Source organism: Hetaerina americana, unplaced genomic scaffold, assembly GCF_022747635.1.
Source record: "Hetaerina americana unplaced genomic scaffold, ioHetAmer1.1.p SCAF_3, whole genome shotgun sequence".
NCBI lineage: Eukaryota > Metazoa > Arthropoda > Insecta > Odonata > Calopterygidae > Hetaerina > Hetaerina americana.
Window position 1 is genome coordinate 86,910,466 of NW_027286874.1, and position 17,428 is coordinate 86,927,893.

At 39.1% G+C, this 17,428-nt stretch overlaps 1 protein-coding gene across 1 annotated transcript in view; it reads right to left on the reverse strand.

Moving 5' to 3' along the window:
• The window catches only part of LOC139690452 (aminopeptidase N-like), a 93,308-nt gene that overhangs the window by 14,164 nt on the left and 61,716 nt on the right, over positions 1–17,428 (reverse strand). The window contains exons 6-9 of the mRNA XM_071587907.1: positions 17,135–17,318; positions 14,863–15,019; positions 11,899–12,164; positions 6,588–6,798 (exon numbers count right to left, since the gene is read on the reverse strand). Of these exons, the coding sequence (XP_071444008.1) occupies positions 6,588–6,798; positions 11,899–12,164; positions 14,863–15,019; positions 17,135–17,318 (818 nt within the window). The remainder of the gene's footprint in view (positions 1–6,587; positions 6,799–11,898; positions 12,165–14,862; positions 15,020–17,134; positions 17,319–17,428) is intronic.

Consider the following 17,428-nt stretch of genomic DNA (forward strand, 5'->3'; position numbering starts at 1 on the left):
ATTATCACCTGTTAAAAAAAGAGTTCTTTTTACCCACCGCATAAATCATTTTCAGAAGCTATTTTTCATCTGTAAATTTTACTGTCGTAAACCGTAAACATGTTTCATCTCCGTCAACATTTTCAAATAAATCACAAGATGACACACAAGGACATGTAGGCCGACGTGTAAGAACACAACGTCTTGAAATTATACTTCGAGGAAGAACCAATAAAGGCGAGGTTGGAATTTATTTATTAGTCTACAATTATTTTTATTATTAAAATGAATCTTTCGAGGGAAAAACGAATCCATTTATACATCTATTCCACAGCATTTCCTTCTAATTTTGTTTTCATTGTCCAACCTACCCATACAGTTGGGTTATTTCATCGATTTCTTATGTTAGGAAAATCAACGAACGCTAGATTTCAAAACCAGTTTAATATAACGATTACCAGTATTTGAGTCACATGCAATGTAATATTTAGCAATGAAAGCCTCCCCATTGAATAAATCGTAAATTCGGCCCCAGTTTGATCTCTAAGGGTATCAGACGACAGAGAAACAAAAAGTATGGCTGTGCGATATGCAGATATATCGACATCTTGTCAACCACATCAATCGGTAGATATGAATAATTGTAAGGAACCGACATACCGCAGGTCAATATTTATCGTCGATATGTGATGTGGTTGACATTCCTTGATATTTTCGATATGATCGATGTCACTTTCATAGTCGAGGTAACTCATATCTCCGGCACGATCGATGGAACACAATTTATAAGAACATTATCTCCACGTCGCGGCGTCGTTGTCATCTAGATAAATATTACAAAGCGACGGTTGATATTGTAAAATGAAAATTGCTTATCCAGGAATGATTGCTGTAGGGTGTTGTCAAGAGTGTCCGTATTTATCTGTCCGCAGACGATCCGTGGAATATCTCCACCGACGTTTTTCTTAAATAGGTTTTTCCTTCGGGGGTTTCTTGGGCAATTTGAGTTTAAATGAGTTCTGCCATCATCTATGCATTAATGGCAAGGAGAAAGTAGGTGTCCACGTGAGAATTGATCTTATGATCTTATGCTCTTTGATTCTGCTGCATTCTTGACCTTGTCGGATATTCAATTAGGATCTCTTTTATTTATGAAGACTGAAGAGCTCTTTCCATGACCCGAAAAGAAAATTAGGTTGAGGGACACTAGGTATCTCTAGTAGACTAAAAGAAATAGGTAGCGTATCAGCGTAACATCGTCTAGTATCGAGCAAGACGTGCTTCATATGATGCACTCTTCTTGCGAAGTCCAATCAGCTGTTGGAATATTATTGTAAACTACTTTTGTGCCGCAAAAAACCCGTGGAGTACTGAATAAGTCGATCAACTATTTTTATTGAAGAATAAAGATCCATTCCGGCAATAGATTATTATTATTATTGGTATTCCAACGATTAGGATATGTTTTGGGTGGACTTAGACGGACCTAACACCTCCCGCCATACGCCCTTGCGGCGGCTTGCGGGGTATTATGTAGATGTAGATGAACGGTACAACGATTCATTTATTCACTTCTCCTAGAAAAAAATAACCTGAAATCCAACATTACCAGAAACCCTTCTTCAATTCCGCATACTTGTATTTCCTTCCTTCATTCAATCCAGCAGGCCTATCATATTCCTACCCCTTTCTCGTTCTTCAACATACCATTTCCAATCATAAAGCTCTGGACCCATCTTCCCAGTCTCCTGCGGATTTCTCCCAACAATCCCCTCTCCTCCTCCATCATACCTAGCACTTCCTCGGTTGTTTTTCTTTCTGCCCATTTCACCTTTTCTATCCTTCTCCGCGCCCTCATTTTAAAAGCCTCCAACTGTACTTTTAATCTTTCTTCAAAGACCATATTTCCGCGCATACAAAACTATACGTACGCTCTGCATCAAAGTTTTGAGGAGCCGTTCCTTAACATCCTTACGCAACGTCTCTATTATCAATTCCTCTGTGAGAGCTTCTTTGCATAACTTTATCCTTCCTATGTCCCTACTATTTTAACCTTTTTGATCCAAAGCACCTCCAAGATATGCAAACTATTCTCCCTACTTTAGTATACAAACTCTTCCAAAGAACTGCGGGAAATGCCTCGGCAGTAACTTTTAACGGAATCATCCGCTATGCGCATGATTCCTGCTCATACCTGCTGCCTGCCCATGATCCTGCTATCCGCATTCAAATGCAATAATTTTATTTGGATTTGCGGATTTATTTGATTTCGATTCCCTTAATACCCTTCCTATCTCGCCATTGAGTAATCCTGGGCCTAAGCTATCCTCATCAATGTATCTCTTTGTGTCTAATCTTGTTGGCCTAATGTCTTTATGATATATGCAGTTGCCCTATGTATTCGTTTGGCAATAGATAGACGCCTGGAAACCATTACATCAATGAAAAGGGAAAAGGCAGGTTGGAGTACGTAAATTGATTTTAAGTAAATCATTATTCTTATTTTCATAAATTTTTAATACATTCGGATGGAACGAAAATAAAATTATTCACGAGGAAACATCTATTGCCTATTGATTCCGAAACACACGTATAATATTTCCCTGTTTTTCCGTGTCAAGTAATTAGTTGCAGCCGCATTAACAGTTGACATGCGAACCTTTTGACATATTTTATTCGATATTTATGTCATGATTATTTTTCAATGCTCTTAAAAGAAAATATAATCCTCGATTTTTTCCACTTCTCGAAGTAATTTGCAACAGCGATAATGGCCAAATAAAAATAATGTAAATACAATTTCGCGATAATGCTATCTGGAAGATATTCCGTGCGAAAACCGGCGAGAGTTTGGAGCGGGAAAATTGGAAGCATCGACCCTTCAATGGGGCCACCATCATCCATATGAATTTTCGACAAGAATGAAAAACCTCGGTTTCTCAGGGTCCATCTGCACAAGCATGAGTACTTCCTGAGGATGCATTATCTCCTCGCCAGAGAATGTGAAGTCCCTGAACTCCTTCGGCATTCAAGCCTCCGGACTTTATTTTTTTAACTCTCTGTTTGGTATTCAGGTCAGGTCACTGGATAGCACCACTCCGTTACTGGGTTCAAAAAATTCTTCACATTTCTTCATGCTCTCGCCTCTCTCCATGACCACCAGGGCGCTTTCTTTGCCGACATTGGATACTCTAAGGCTTTTCGAGAGGGTGAGAGATATTCAAGGGAGATAGCGTGATGTACCCTCGGCATTAATCATGACTGCCCCGTGAATACTTGCAAGTTATATATTTCCGCATTCCGTTAGAGAACAGTCTTTGATCTCCGGATTGTCAACACGAAGTGCTTATTCACAAGATACTGTGTGATTCTTTAATGAGTTGATGCTACCGGGGGTTTGCGAGACATATTCGACTCCTTTTTTTCAGCAGGTTTACCTTATTTTTTATACTGAATAAAAAAATGTAAATCTGTACACATTTATTTGGATTAGGGCATGCAATTCAACCGGTTTCACCGCATAAAATTTATTTTTTCGAGAAGCATGCAGAAGATGATGTGCAAGGGTTGCAACCGGTCGAGGTGTGTGCTAATTGAAAAAGTAAGGAAAAGAACACGTAGGCATTAAATTTACCACAAAGTGTTGACATTTCAAAGAGAAACAATTGCCTTCGATTACTTTTAGATCTATGATCTTAGGTGCGCTGTCTATGCTTAGTGATCGAGGAGGTACATGCACGTATTAAGAAAACTTTCTTGAGCCACAAGCGTACTTGTTACGGTTTAATAGTGAGGTGGAACGAGCGACGTCGAAGACTATCCACCTTAAATGTGAGGTAGAATGAATCGAATCCAGCAGCGAGGCGATATTATCTTGTGATCCAACACCTGGAAACCAAAAAAGAGTTCAAGGAGCCCACCTCCTCGCGTTGGGTGATAATGCATATCCCGGGAAGAGTCCAAGCTTATGCAGATGAACTCGAAGGCACCGAGGCTCTTCGGCCTTGCGTAAATTCATAAAGATGATGCCCCCGTTAAGACCCGCTCTGCCTCCAGAGTCCCCGCTCTGAATCTAGGGAGGATCCTCGGAACGCAATCTGCGCGAGGGGGTGCCGGGATACCTTGAAAATCCCCGGCCCGCCGCCACCCTTGTTTTCCAGCCCCAAGGTATTTCGGCTCCTGCGGGCGGAATGACCTCCGTGCGGGCTCCTCCCTCGATAATCACCTGCTCCCCTTCCCACCGAGTAATGCCACGCCTTGTAATGCCGGGATGGTATGCCATATATCAGGCTTTTTATAAGGCATATTCCGCGTAATTTATTTATCTTCAGAAAAAAAATATTTTTATTTTAATCATCATAGTTGAGGACTAATAAGGCATTTTTTTGCATCAGATATTAGAGCAGTTATTATATTTTTGACTACAGAATACTATGCTGAAAACCAAATTTACTTATTAGGTCAGAATATTGAGATAGTTGCTGGTTAAAGTGCAAAAATGGGATATTATTTCAATTTTCAGAGGCCGATTACGAAAAACAATAGATATTCTCATTTGAGTGGCGGCACTTTTAAGCATCTGTAATATAATTCAGTTGATATATTGAATCAATTCACCTGAAAATTTTTGTTTCTGACTTAAAATATCTATTTGAAAAATAATAGAAATTCAGATTTTCATATCTTAACTTTTAGTACATGAATAGATTATCTCTTATATATATTTCTAGTTTTATTTTTTAGATACAAGAAGTTAATATATGGACGAATTATACCTCTTTTGCGCAAAATTTCTTTAAAATCAGGGAAAATACTCATCTTGGGTCTTTTAACAGCGAATATCTGGAAATTCTTACTTGATACGCCGATTTGGGTTTCTCCATCGTATCCTGTAGCCAAAAGCCTACAAGAAACTCTTGCTCTAGTATCCGATGTAAAATCCTTACTCCCTGGTGTAAACAATTTGATAATTCACCAACCTGTGTCAAGTATCATAATGGCTATTCCATATTATATTGAATTAGTTCCTTTACGAAAAGGAATTCACAAGACTCTCTGGGAGTGTACACATTATATACCCATCATATTGAAGTTTGGTGTGGAATTTATTTTGATGTGTTTCGTCCTTGGTTTTTGGAGTCTGAGAGGGCTAAAAAAAATATTTCGGTTGTTTTCTGTTGTAAAAAATCGGGTTGGGGATCAGGGTGGTGCGTTCTAATCTTCCGCCCCTTTGACTCGCCCGTGTCAATATTGCGCTCCCTATCTTTCTCCTTATTTGACCCACAATCGATGTGGAGAAGTCAAACCAAATTTCGGAAACTGTTGGGGCTCCGGTTGAATTACCATATGAGCACAAACCGAGAATCCATGCGCAGTAATTCGTGAGTTTTAATGAAATAATCATTTCCGTATAGGATTTGAAACCTGCGGTTGTTTCACACATAAATTGAGAAATTTCACTATCATTCCACCCCTGTCCTCCCGATTTCCAATCGTGTGATATAGTCAGTTAAGGTACCGAGGAGTCATGAGGATAGGTATGGAGGAGCCGAGGAGAACCGTGAATTTCTGAAGGCTTTTAAGAAGAGAAAGATGATGCAGCTCTTGATGAATTACTGTACCTTGTGAGAGAGAGAAATGGCAGTCGCACTCTCACGGTGCCCCAGACCACGAGGTTAAGTCCAACGCTTAAACGCACGGCGTTCCCTATAGACGAGTAGTCCAAAATTTATCACGAGATAAATTCAGGAAATGCTTACAAAATTCAAAACATTCAGCTTCTTTACTTCCAGCCAGGCATAGGTGATTCGGGTTCGAAGTCCGGTCTAGAAGAATGATTGTTTTCCCAGTGAAATATTTTCACATTCGAGTGAACGTCTTCCTCCGACTCGACTAAATTTATTTCTTTAGTGTTTGACTCAGTTTTTTTTAATGTATGAACATTTTTTAACCTCACCAGGCAACGGCTTGTTTGGGTGATTCGCATGTCATAAAGAAACCTTCCTCAGTGACTTCCACTGAAAACATGTAGAAATGTAGGACGTTCGTAAAGTTGGCAACCTCACCGACGTCCATTTGACATTCATAATGTCCATTTTCCACTAGTAACAATTATTAATCGGTCTTGTTTTTTAGTCCCTTTGAAATTGCCTTTTTAAGGATAAATAATCATGAAACGTCTTTATTGGGACGAGATTGATATCAGATTTTCCCTTCTTCCGCCCAACCCCTAAGGATAGAGAAGAATAACACCAAAATTCCACATTTTTATTGAGCAAGACCATGGACCACCATCTGGATATGATGCTGTGCTAAGGCGTAACCATGCTCGTGTTTTTCAAAATTTAACGTGGAATTGCAACGTTATTCTTATTTACCGTTACAAGATTTAATAATTCCACCTTTTCAACCCCGGAGCGATAATTTTTAGTTTTTAAGGGATGCGAAATGCTCGAGGTTCGTTTATTTTAGAATATTTTCTTGGTAAAAAATGTAAACATGACTCAAACTCATGGGACCACTTCGCAGTAATTGGGTGAAGTGGGATATTATTAATTTTTAATCGAATAAGGTCACCCTGGTGTCTTGGGGATAAGCGAGACACTCACCAGTTTCTTTTGTGTTCAGCAACACCCAGAATTTCCCTTTGGGCAGATTGGTCAGCGTGGCCGGTGGGTCCTCATCGGGGCGCATCCACAGCGCTGGCCGAGTGTTCTCGAAGTCCGGCTTGTCCTGGCTCGTGTACGTCACTGGGACCCACCACGTGGGCTGGGCATCGGCGTCGTCCCCTTTCTCATTTCCGGTAATCATAAAGCGCTCCTGGATGGGGAACACGCGTAGGCCCGGTTTCAAAATGGACCGCTAAACTGAAGCTTAACTTTAATCTTCACTTAAAGCCAAACACATGTTTCATAATCGTCAGATTAGTGCTAACTGACCGTTAAAGGTACTGGTTAACACGCGAATACGGATTTATTACGGTTAGCATGTTCACATACACTTACGTTTAGTTTGAATTATTTATGCAATCGGACATATCGGCAATCTCCGCGTTACGTTGACGCCCACGTAAACTAACGATTGGGGTTAACGAGGCAGATAAAACCGAACCTCAGAGGTGGCCGTAAGTATGTACATCTATGTATATGTATAAACACTGTTACAGTTGGTGATAAAATCTGAACAAAAGATAAAAACTTTCTCATGAGCGTCCAAAAGTCCCGTAGTAAGCAGTAGAATGAAGTTTATTTTGAAGAGTGCACCGCATTTTCATCTACTAACGAAGGGTCCATCTACAGACTCCGAAACGTCCTTAATTCCTTTTCTTCTAAAGCATGGAAAATCTTAAGCAAAGATTTGTTCGAATGTTCTCGTTTAATTATTCATACTTTGACTCTAAAGAAAACCCAGAAGCGTGCTTTGGGATGGTTACAAGAATTGTAATTCCAATTTTCCAGCGCTTAATCCCTTTAAAAGCATTTATTCGTTGAAAAATTCGGTACACGTTTTGGAGACATCATTCATTAATATTTAGAGTCAACGCAATGTCATTTTCCATTAAAATCTCATTTACCCGTATTTTTAAATTTTTGGGATTTTTTTTTGGCAGAAAATTATTTCTTTCGTAAAAATATAATAACATAATTTTAAATTTTTAGATAAACTAATATTTTATTAGGATTTTGCCACTATTTACGTTAAATTAGAGTAGTGAAGCGACAGATGAAGAGGTGAGCGTAATACCCGTCAGTTTGTTTTGTCATTCCGAAGATTTTGTAAAAGTTTCTAACGTACGCAATTTTCACAACATTTGCATATTATAATTGGATCTCAAAATTGGAATATAAAGAATGATAAAAAATAGCAGGAAAAACAATTCGACTTTTCCACCGCTAAAAACCGCAAAAAAATTAGATAAATGATGATACTTTGGGGAATGACCTTTCGCGATCTCTAAATGCTGAAAGATTGAAAGATGCAGTCCATGGAATACATATAGCGTTATTTTATTATTTGAAAATTATTACGGGACTACGAGATGGAGAATCGGAAATTACGTTTTTCGTTCAACCGTAGCGTAGGTATGTACACATAAAACTTAGGATCAAGCTAATAAAAAATTTAGTTTTATTATGAGGGCTTTTGGTAGGAATGATTTAAAGGTTAGGGGAACGTTTCCGCTTTGCTTTCGTTAGATCCAATTTAAAGGACGCATTCAACACAAGGGCACCTGCTGAGAAAATTTTCATTCGAATCATGCCACAATACTGATATATTTATTGTTAAATACAGCCTTGGCTACTTTAAATATATGTACGTATACTTGCGTATACATAGACACATATACACACAGACACACACAGATGCATAATTGCAAATTCATAGCCTTCATTTTACACACCGATGCATACTATATATATATATAATTATATATATATATATATATATATATATATATATATATATATATATATATATATATATATATATATATATATCATAAAACTTGAGTGAAAGTCTCACGAATGTGAATAATAATGTACACCATGATAGCACTTGCGAACAAAAATAAAAAAAACATAGACAAAAGAAACTCACACGTATTCCGAATTTTCTGTGGTGATACCACCATTCTCAAGGGAGGAAGGTTCCTTCTCTCCCTTGAGGTGGTAGCACCACTGAAAATTCGGAATACGTGTGAGTTTCTCTTGTGTGTGTTTTTGTATTTTTGTTCACTAATGCTATCTTGGTGTAACCTATATATATATATATATATATATATATATATATATATATATATATATATATATATATATATATATACATATACGCGAAACGTCAAAACTACATATGTGAGTGTCCTTTCTTTGTGTTTCTATGTTTTAAAAATCTACATCTGTGTTTATATATATATATATATACACATATATATGCATCGGAAAAAACGAAATTCTAAACCTCTCCGTTCTACGGCCTATCAAAAGTGAAAAGAGAAAAATGTATTCCAAAACAAAGAGATTCATAAGATAGATCTTTATTTCGTGAACAATGCGTGGCAGCAACAACTCACGGATCCCTCACTCCTGGTACAATCATTTGAAACCCACTCCCGTTCTTCCCATTCATTTCTCAATTGTCGCTCATAGCCACGGTCACATACCGTAGGGTGGCTTGCAGAGTTAACATGCAGATGCAAGGCAGTGGCGATGAATTTTTAACATATGCCTGCCCACATCTGTGGAGGCCCCCCGGCGCAGTGCTGGCGGGAGCCAGTCCCCACAAAGTTCTGATATCGAGAATTCCCCACAATTGACGTTTAGGAAGTGTTTTCCATAGGCATGACCAGGGAACCGGTACCCTCACGTCAGTATCCGGACCCTATGACCATTAGACCACCACACCAATTGGAAAAGCGTTCAACAATTTTGACACATAAATTACTTACACGTAGTACAGACTTATAGTATTTAAATTAATCTATATTTTAAAGCTATTTTTTAATGCATTTAATTTTTGTGGCCCGCCTGAGCCATGGCATACCGACAATCCACCATTGGCTAAGTGCGCATTTAAAAGTTCACCGTGTGCTTCTGCTGACCAAGGGTCCGTATACAGGCCCGGAAGCGTGCGTAAGTTCCTTTTTGCAAGGCATGGAAAGTCTTAAGGGGAGATTTTTTCGAATGTCCTCATTTAATTATTCATAGTTTGACCCTAAAGGAAACCCAGGCGCGTGCTTTGGGATGCTTATAAAAATTCTAATTTCGATCTTCCGACACTTTATTCCTTTAAAACAGAGACGAAGGTAATCCTCTATTCTCACCGATCCATTAAGGTTGTCATAACTCCATTCTCGAGCTACTAATTGAGGCCGCGATCTTTTGGGGTTATCTGGGGGAAACGTTACCCACTCGACTAACTAGGCCGGAAAATCTCTTCTAATTTCCATGAATGAAATGTGATCGACCATAAAAGAACTATGCATATGAAATAATATGCTGGGATCGTATCTGTACGTAAATGTTGTGATCTTTTTGAGGCATCTTGAGGGCGCCAGGTGTACTCATTCTTCCGACGCTGATTTCATATTATCTCGTGCTTTTTCGGTCATTTCTAAACTTCTTCCATGCCACAATGTGCCACAAATATCTTGTCATCATTGCCCCTTTAAACCTCCCATTCTTTTTCAAATTGGAAATACTTGCTCCAATGTGGAGCTAACATAAACGTTTCAAAGCTTATTCCATCACCAGCCTTCCCAATAGGTTGGAGCACGAAAGTAGCTTATTTCACTGATTAACCTCGCATCTATCTCGCTAAAATTGAATGCCTACCGTATGGAGCCACAATTCCTATGACTCCCTCCCAGCCATATACCATAACGATATCGTGCTGAATTCCTCCCCCACCCACTTAGGTTCTATTGCGAAAGATTGACCATTGAAAGTGGAAATGAAAAGTCGGTTTTTCAGGAATGCCCTGAGCGCAAAATTTGCCATATTACACCATGACTACTAGTTTAGATTCATTCCTAATTGACTGATGTTTTACCCTGCGGAAGATTCCATATATTTGGGATATTCTGACGTAAGAAACAGCGTGCAGAACACGTGTTTTTTTGCTGTGTTCTGTCCTAGTAATCGTGTCAATACCGTATTTATTTTCTAGATTATATTATTCAATTTCATCCGTAGCTTGGCAAAAGTTTCAAAGCTCTCTGACGCGGCAGGAGGTTTAACAGATGTAATTAGTAGGGAAATCCATACAAGACACGAAATTCCATCTCCGACCTGACGCAAAGGATTACATTTGCGATTTTGGGCTTTGAGCACGGATAGAAACGGCGCTTTTATAAACGTAATTATTTTCGTGAATCTCCTTATCCTTCTCCAAATCAATAATTCTGACATCACGACGTAAAACAATATCCCCTCATTGAAAATTTTCATTTTTTACCTAGATGATTTTAAATGTTTAATATCTTTTGTTATTCAAAGGTGCCATTGCCTAGAGAAGTACACATACCAATAATCAAATACGTTTAACAGTCACGAAGGTTTTGTTAATTTCTGTAACTTCTACGGTAAGTTTATCTATATTATGCATGTTTTATTTCTCACTTTAAAATTTGAATTCCTCATTTAAAGTGATTATTTCCGAAGTTGATTCAGCATCTCTACGGGAGTCAAAAATTATTTGTACAACTTGAGGAATGCGAATAGATTGAATATGAATAAGGAACGATTTGAGTGTAATTATCCCTCTCTTTTGTGATTTTCAATTGTTTTCGGAGTAATAGGTGCCAAATCGCCTTTGAACCCTCTTTTTTTTTAAACGCGATATGTGTATCAGGGCATTGCCATAGATCTCCTCATGAATCACTTTCTTTATAATTTCAATGAGAAAAAGTAAAGAATGAAAAAGGTGGGTTCAACCAGAATCCTTCGAAACAATCTTCTTTAACGTTAAATGCAGCAGTGAGATTTATGACCGTTTTTGAATTTCAAATCTTACCCTTCACTTAACTATGCGGAAAACTAGTTGAAAATGCGCAACTTTTAACGAATTTCACAGCAGAATATCCAAAGGTTTTTTCCTCCAGGGTACTAATATCCCAATATATTTTCCTGAAAACGAAAAAAGAGTCACGGAGAAATGATTATCACCGCTTATTCAGAATATCACGTAGCTATTTTTTTTTAAACTACGATTCTGCTCAGCTAGTAATTTAAGCGATTTCCGTCAAGAGCCGTAGCTCAAATCGCCAACAGTGTTTTTGCTGTGGTCATAAGTCATAATTTGACCTCGTTCATAGGAAGGAGCAAATAGGGGGGAAGGGATTCCGTCTGGTTGGAATCGATTTTTTCGGCCAGCCCTGCTGCTCACCCGTCGTCAGCACACACAATTGCGGGCGTTGCTCACCTGTGTGAGCCTGGCACTTCCGTTCTCGTAATCTCGGGCAACGGAGACCACGGGGAACCCCGTCTGGAGCGTCCACGTGTCCATGACCTCCTTCACCGTCATGTCCGCCGGGAGAGAGCCGTCCGCGTGCGCCTGGGCAGTCAGGGAGGCCCAGAGGTCGTCCTGAACGGCGTTGCCGTAGCTGAAAGTGGTCAGGTAGGACTTCAAACCCGCCCGGAAGGTTTCCTCCCCCAGGAAGTGGTTCATCATCCTAATGATGGATGCCCCTGCAAGAGAGACGGCGAGAGGTCACCGGTGAAGGATGAGAGGGTCAGATGAAGAGTAACGAAGGCCGCAGATCATCCTCGGAGAGTTCATCGCTTTTAATGTTCTCTGCGGGACGAATTATTTCCAATTTGCATCCGCCTGTGGCAAGGCGCTCGATTTTAAAACCACACCGGCTTGCTTTCCGTCCTCAGTCACCATATGGATCAATTCTCTGCCAAACTTTAATTGGACACTGATGGATTACCGGAAATGAGGGGGTGTATGACGTAAGTAAAAGGGAAAGAAGTCGAATTAAAACACGGAGGAGATTCCTCTTGATTAACGCAGTCACCTCACCCGGTAAAATACCGCAGACAAAATCGAAGAGTAGCCAAAGTTAGAAGCGGTTAGATGCTGTGTAATGTGTAATGGCATGCTTTATTCGTTCCAATCTCCAGTATTCCTTGTCCCAACCGAGGAATATGCATTATGACACAACATAAAAATAAGCAGAATGTATGTGTATATATATATATATATATATATATTTATATATATTTATATATATATATATATATACAAATGTTATATATATATATAACATTTGGACGGCACAATAGAACACAAATAAAATAGATAACACTTAAAAGGACACACACATTGCAGATTGTTTGAGTTTACTGCCTTCAAGTAAGACTCTCTCTGCAATTTTAGTGTCCTTTTAAGTGTTATCTATTTTATTTGTGTTCTATTGTGCCGTCCAAATGCTATATATATATATATATATATATTTGTGTGTGTATGTGTGTGTGTGTATACAGGTAGGCATACAACGGAGTACCTTGCACAGCGAGTAATCCACATAACGAGCAAATATATTGGTCCCGAAAACGACTCGCTTAACGAGCGACTTTTCGCAGAACGAATAACGAGGATATGGGAATTCCCCTGATTGCCCCTGATACTGCAGTTTGTCTCTAGCACTCGTTACGTTATCATTTAGCGTCACTAGTGATTACACATTTTTCCCAAACTTGTGTTAAAACATATTATCAGTGCTTTTCTGTGCAAAGTTTAATAATATTTTGTGCATAATTTTTAAAATGACACCGAAGAAAAATCCATAAGTAGAAAGATTTAAGAGAATAAAAACAACAGTATAAATAAAAAGTAAAATCATTGAATGTTGGGAACACGGTGTGAACGTGCTTGATCCAGTACGTACATCAACAATCAACGTTTGGCCTTTTCTTCAAGAACACGGACAAGACTAAGGATGCTTCAAATAGATTGACGAGAGTATCTATACAACGGTTACGTATTCTCATCTATGTGGTATCTTGTTTCTCAATGAGAATATGATTTGCGAGAGGGGAAAGTGATTTGCGCCGACCTCGTTAATAAGAATACAGGATCATCAACGGCCAAACAAGTATTTAAGGGGAGCCATGCGTGGTTCAAGAAGTTAACAAGAGAAACCGTTATCCACGGTGTTGGGAGGTATGGTGAAGCAGCAAGCTCTGAATCAAAGGCAGCAGAGAACTTCATCGGTTAATTAAAAAATCTCATATTTTCTGAGTGTTACCTAACACAAAATGTTTTTAATTGTGACGAGACGGTTCTCTTCAGGAAGTAGATGCCGAATCGAACCTATATTTGTGCACATAACAGTAGATGAGAATGCGTTGCCCGACCAGCAGGCGATGAAAGGCTGTCTCACGCTGCTATTTTCCATAATGGCACAAAACTCCACGAACCTTCCGGGAAAATCCAAAACAGCAGGCTAAATGAGATGTGGAGGTCACGGGAAACTTTTGCATCGCATCATACATACGAGGCATTACCCTAATAAGGCAGTGGCATGCGTGTCATAAATTTATTTAACGATCATTCTGAGTCGCATTTTTACCAAATATTTAAGCGTCGGCCTCTAGACAGTGTTCTATTAAACAGGAATTAGGTACGCATCATAAATAATTAACAATTTATATCGATCCTTTTTTGATTGTACAAATCGAGTTCGCATTCCCGGTTTCTTCATTCCGCGATAGAAGAAAAGGTGAGCGTGATCCACGATCCAAGACAATGTTTACATGATTTTCTTTGGATAAACCTGGTACATAATTTATTTTTTCCGAAATGGAACATATTATCATATTTTAAATTAATTTATTTGTAAAAGGTTGTTTCACCAAACGAGTGTTTCGCTTTACGAGAAAGATATCGGAACGGATCATGCTCGTTTTATGAGGTTCCACTGTATATACTATATACATATAAGTGTGTGTGTGTCTGTCTGCCTGTGTAAGTAAACATAAAAACGCAAGAGTTAATAAATATCTTCCTTGGAATTGCAGATGAAGGCCAAAGGTGAACTATTAGAAGCAGGCATTCGAGGATTTAAGCGCAAGGAACTATTAGGGGGCAATGAAGGTATTGGCAGGTAGCAGGACAGCTTGGAGAGTTGAAAACACCAATCCTCTATTACGAGCTCATGATGATGATTGTGATAACAACTGAAAAGAGAAAATAAGGTGTCTATGTTAAAAGAGTTCGTTAGATCTAAATTGAGATCGTGAAGATTCGACCACTTATGTTTCTCCGTGTGACTACCCCATAGGAGAGAGGAACAGGGCTGCGGAACTATCGAATCACAATAGCAGCAAATTTCTCCGTATACTCGAATGAAACGAATACCCATGACGGAAATGTGCTCACCTTTTCCGTACGATATCCTGTCGAACATCTGCCTGATTTGGTTGGGGTTGTTCACTTCCACCGATATTGGGTGCGATGAATTCAGGGCATCCAGGGCGAACACGTCTTGGATCTCATTGTAGGGAAACTGATCCAAGATTTTCCATCCGGGCTCCACCTGCCAAAAATAGTGAATTTGTTGAAGCAACTTGCATTCTCCGGTTTTCATTCGATTATTTGAGGCGATATAATAGATTTTCAAGTCCACCATCATAGACTCAGCCAAAACAATCTCATTTATCTGCATAGAGTTCATGAATTCAGAGCATGGATTTTGAAGCCAAGAACTTTTACTTGGTCCATTAGAGCGTTACTTTCCTGGATGAACGGTTAATTTTTTTCTAATCAAGACAAATTTTTTGACAAAAACACCAGTTTTAGAAGATGGAATATTATTTTATCCGAGGATATGTAAATTTATAAATAGCGATTTTTTTCCTGGACTTCGTTTCACTAGCTTTTTTCAGATTGGTACCTAAGCATGTTCATTAAAAATGAACACGAGAACAAATTAATTCTGTCGCATCAGCTATATCGTTTTGCTCGATTTAAACCAAGGAAAAAATTTAATATGCACCTCTGTCTTCAAGGTTTATCATAATCAACGGAAATTTACATATAAACAGTGAACATTTATTCATGAAATGAATTTCATAAAAATATTCACAGACAGAAAAATTGACTTCAATCATCTCTGTATTTATAACTTTCATTCCCCGGATAGCTTCCAAATTCTTTGTTGCTATCCTGTTACGAGAACTACTAAAGAATATGCAGCCTTCTGGTGATTTAGGAGGTTTTTGAGTGGAAACCGATTTCTTTTTTTTCCTTGAAAAATTTTTATTACTACATGCACCCTTAGTACCTTATGACATGGAAAAACAACAAAATGGTTTATTTAAAAAACTAGTTCTTCAATAATTTCCTTCATATTACTCTATTATTTTAGTTTAGCCCTCCTGGGTCCCATTCATGCTTGCTCTCCTGCTTCCGAGTCTCCTCGTAATTCTCATCTTCAAAGAATCTCTTCATCCACATTCACCCGTGTCTCTTCCTCATTTCATCCTTCCTCTAAATCCATCTCTTCCATACCTGTTTCTTGATTCGACCCTAATCCATTCTCTCTAGCTTACCAAACCAACTCAGCACACTTACTTTCGTACATTATCTATCACTGATGCATCCGTTCAAAAAATATTTCCAAACTAACTCGTTCCCTGCCCTGTCTCTCCTGCTTTTATCTAAAAAAAACCTCTCCTTGCAACGCATTTATTCGACGCTAATGCTCATCCTGGAAAACTCGAGTCTCATCTCCATACAGTAATTTGGAGACGAGAAGACTTTTATGAACTGCCGTAAACTGTCATTTTTTTATACACTGTAAACACTCTGGTGAGTCTTTCTGATGGCGTTCGCTGGCATTAATTTTTAATCTTTTAATATAACCAACCATCTTTCGCAATACCTTTTGATATCGCTGCATTAATGGCATCTCTTTTCCCGACCGCAAATAATGAAACTTATGACATAGGTATCTGGGCGTCTCTGCTTTAACCGCTGGCATTACGCCATCGATCGCCCATTGTCGGAACGAAGCCTCTCTCACTGATCTTGGAGGATGAAAGCTAACCAGCTGCGCACACATAGGCAGGCGTGCATGAAAGCAAGCGGTGGTGCTCGAGTGCGTTACATTGAAATCGAGTGCATGAGTTTGCGGCAAAGAGAGTCAAGAGCTTTGAGGGAGAGGGGGAGCTAGGCGAGGAGAGAGGAAAAGGGATCGCTTGCATTTCCAGCGAATTTCGCTCGCGCTCTTCAATTTTAAGCACTTCAAATGTCCCGGATCGTCGTAATTACGCACTCTTCGCGCGAGCGGATCGTTGTATATTTTTTCAGAAAATAAAAAAAAAATTCTGAAGGCAGCAGAGTCAGCAAATACAAGTATTTTGGAGCATCTGTTACTTCCTCTTTTTTTTGCAATTTATGGAAGTTTTTTGCTCTGTACGTCTCTTATTCAAACAATTCCATCCCCATGCTTTCATTTTTGAGGCTAAAATTGTTTACATCCATAATTAATTTAGTTAAGTAAAGAATCTAGTCGATTAATCTAATCCTTTTTTTTTGCTCCTAGCCTAAGCCTAAATTTACCAATAAGCCCATCGCGAAAAAGCTGAAGAGAATGACTGCAACAGTTTTGCATCTGAGCGACAAGGAAGCCAGATAGTCAACTACTTACGTGGTTAACTCCAATGTACTCCACATAACTCGCGAATCCTTCCTTCAACCAAAGGTCATCCCACCACGCAGGGGTCACGAGATTCCCAAACCACTGATGTGCCAACTCGTGTCCAATAACCATGGCGATGTTCTGCTTGCTGCTCGCAGTGGATTCCTTGGGGTCGAACAGCATAGCCGACTCCCTGTGGAGGGACACGCGGCCGTAAAAGAAATCGAGGATTTTGTGGACTCCGCCCGACTTACTTCAATTACTTTAAAGCCCACCCGAAACGTTTAAGAAGACCTTCAGGAA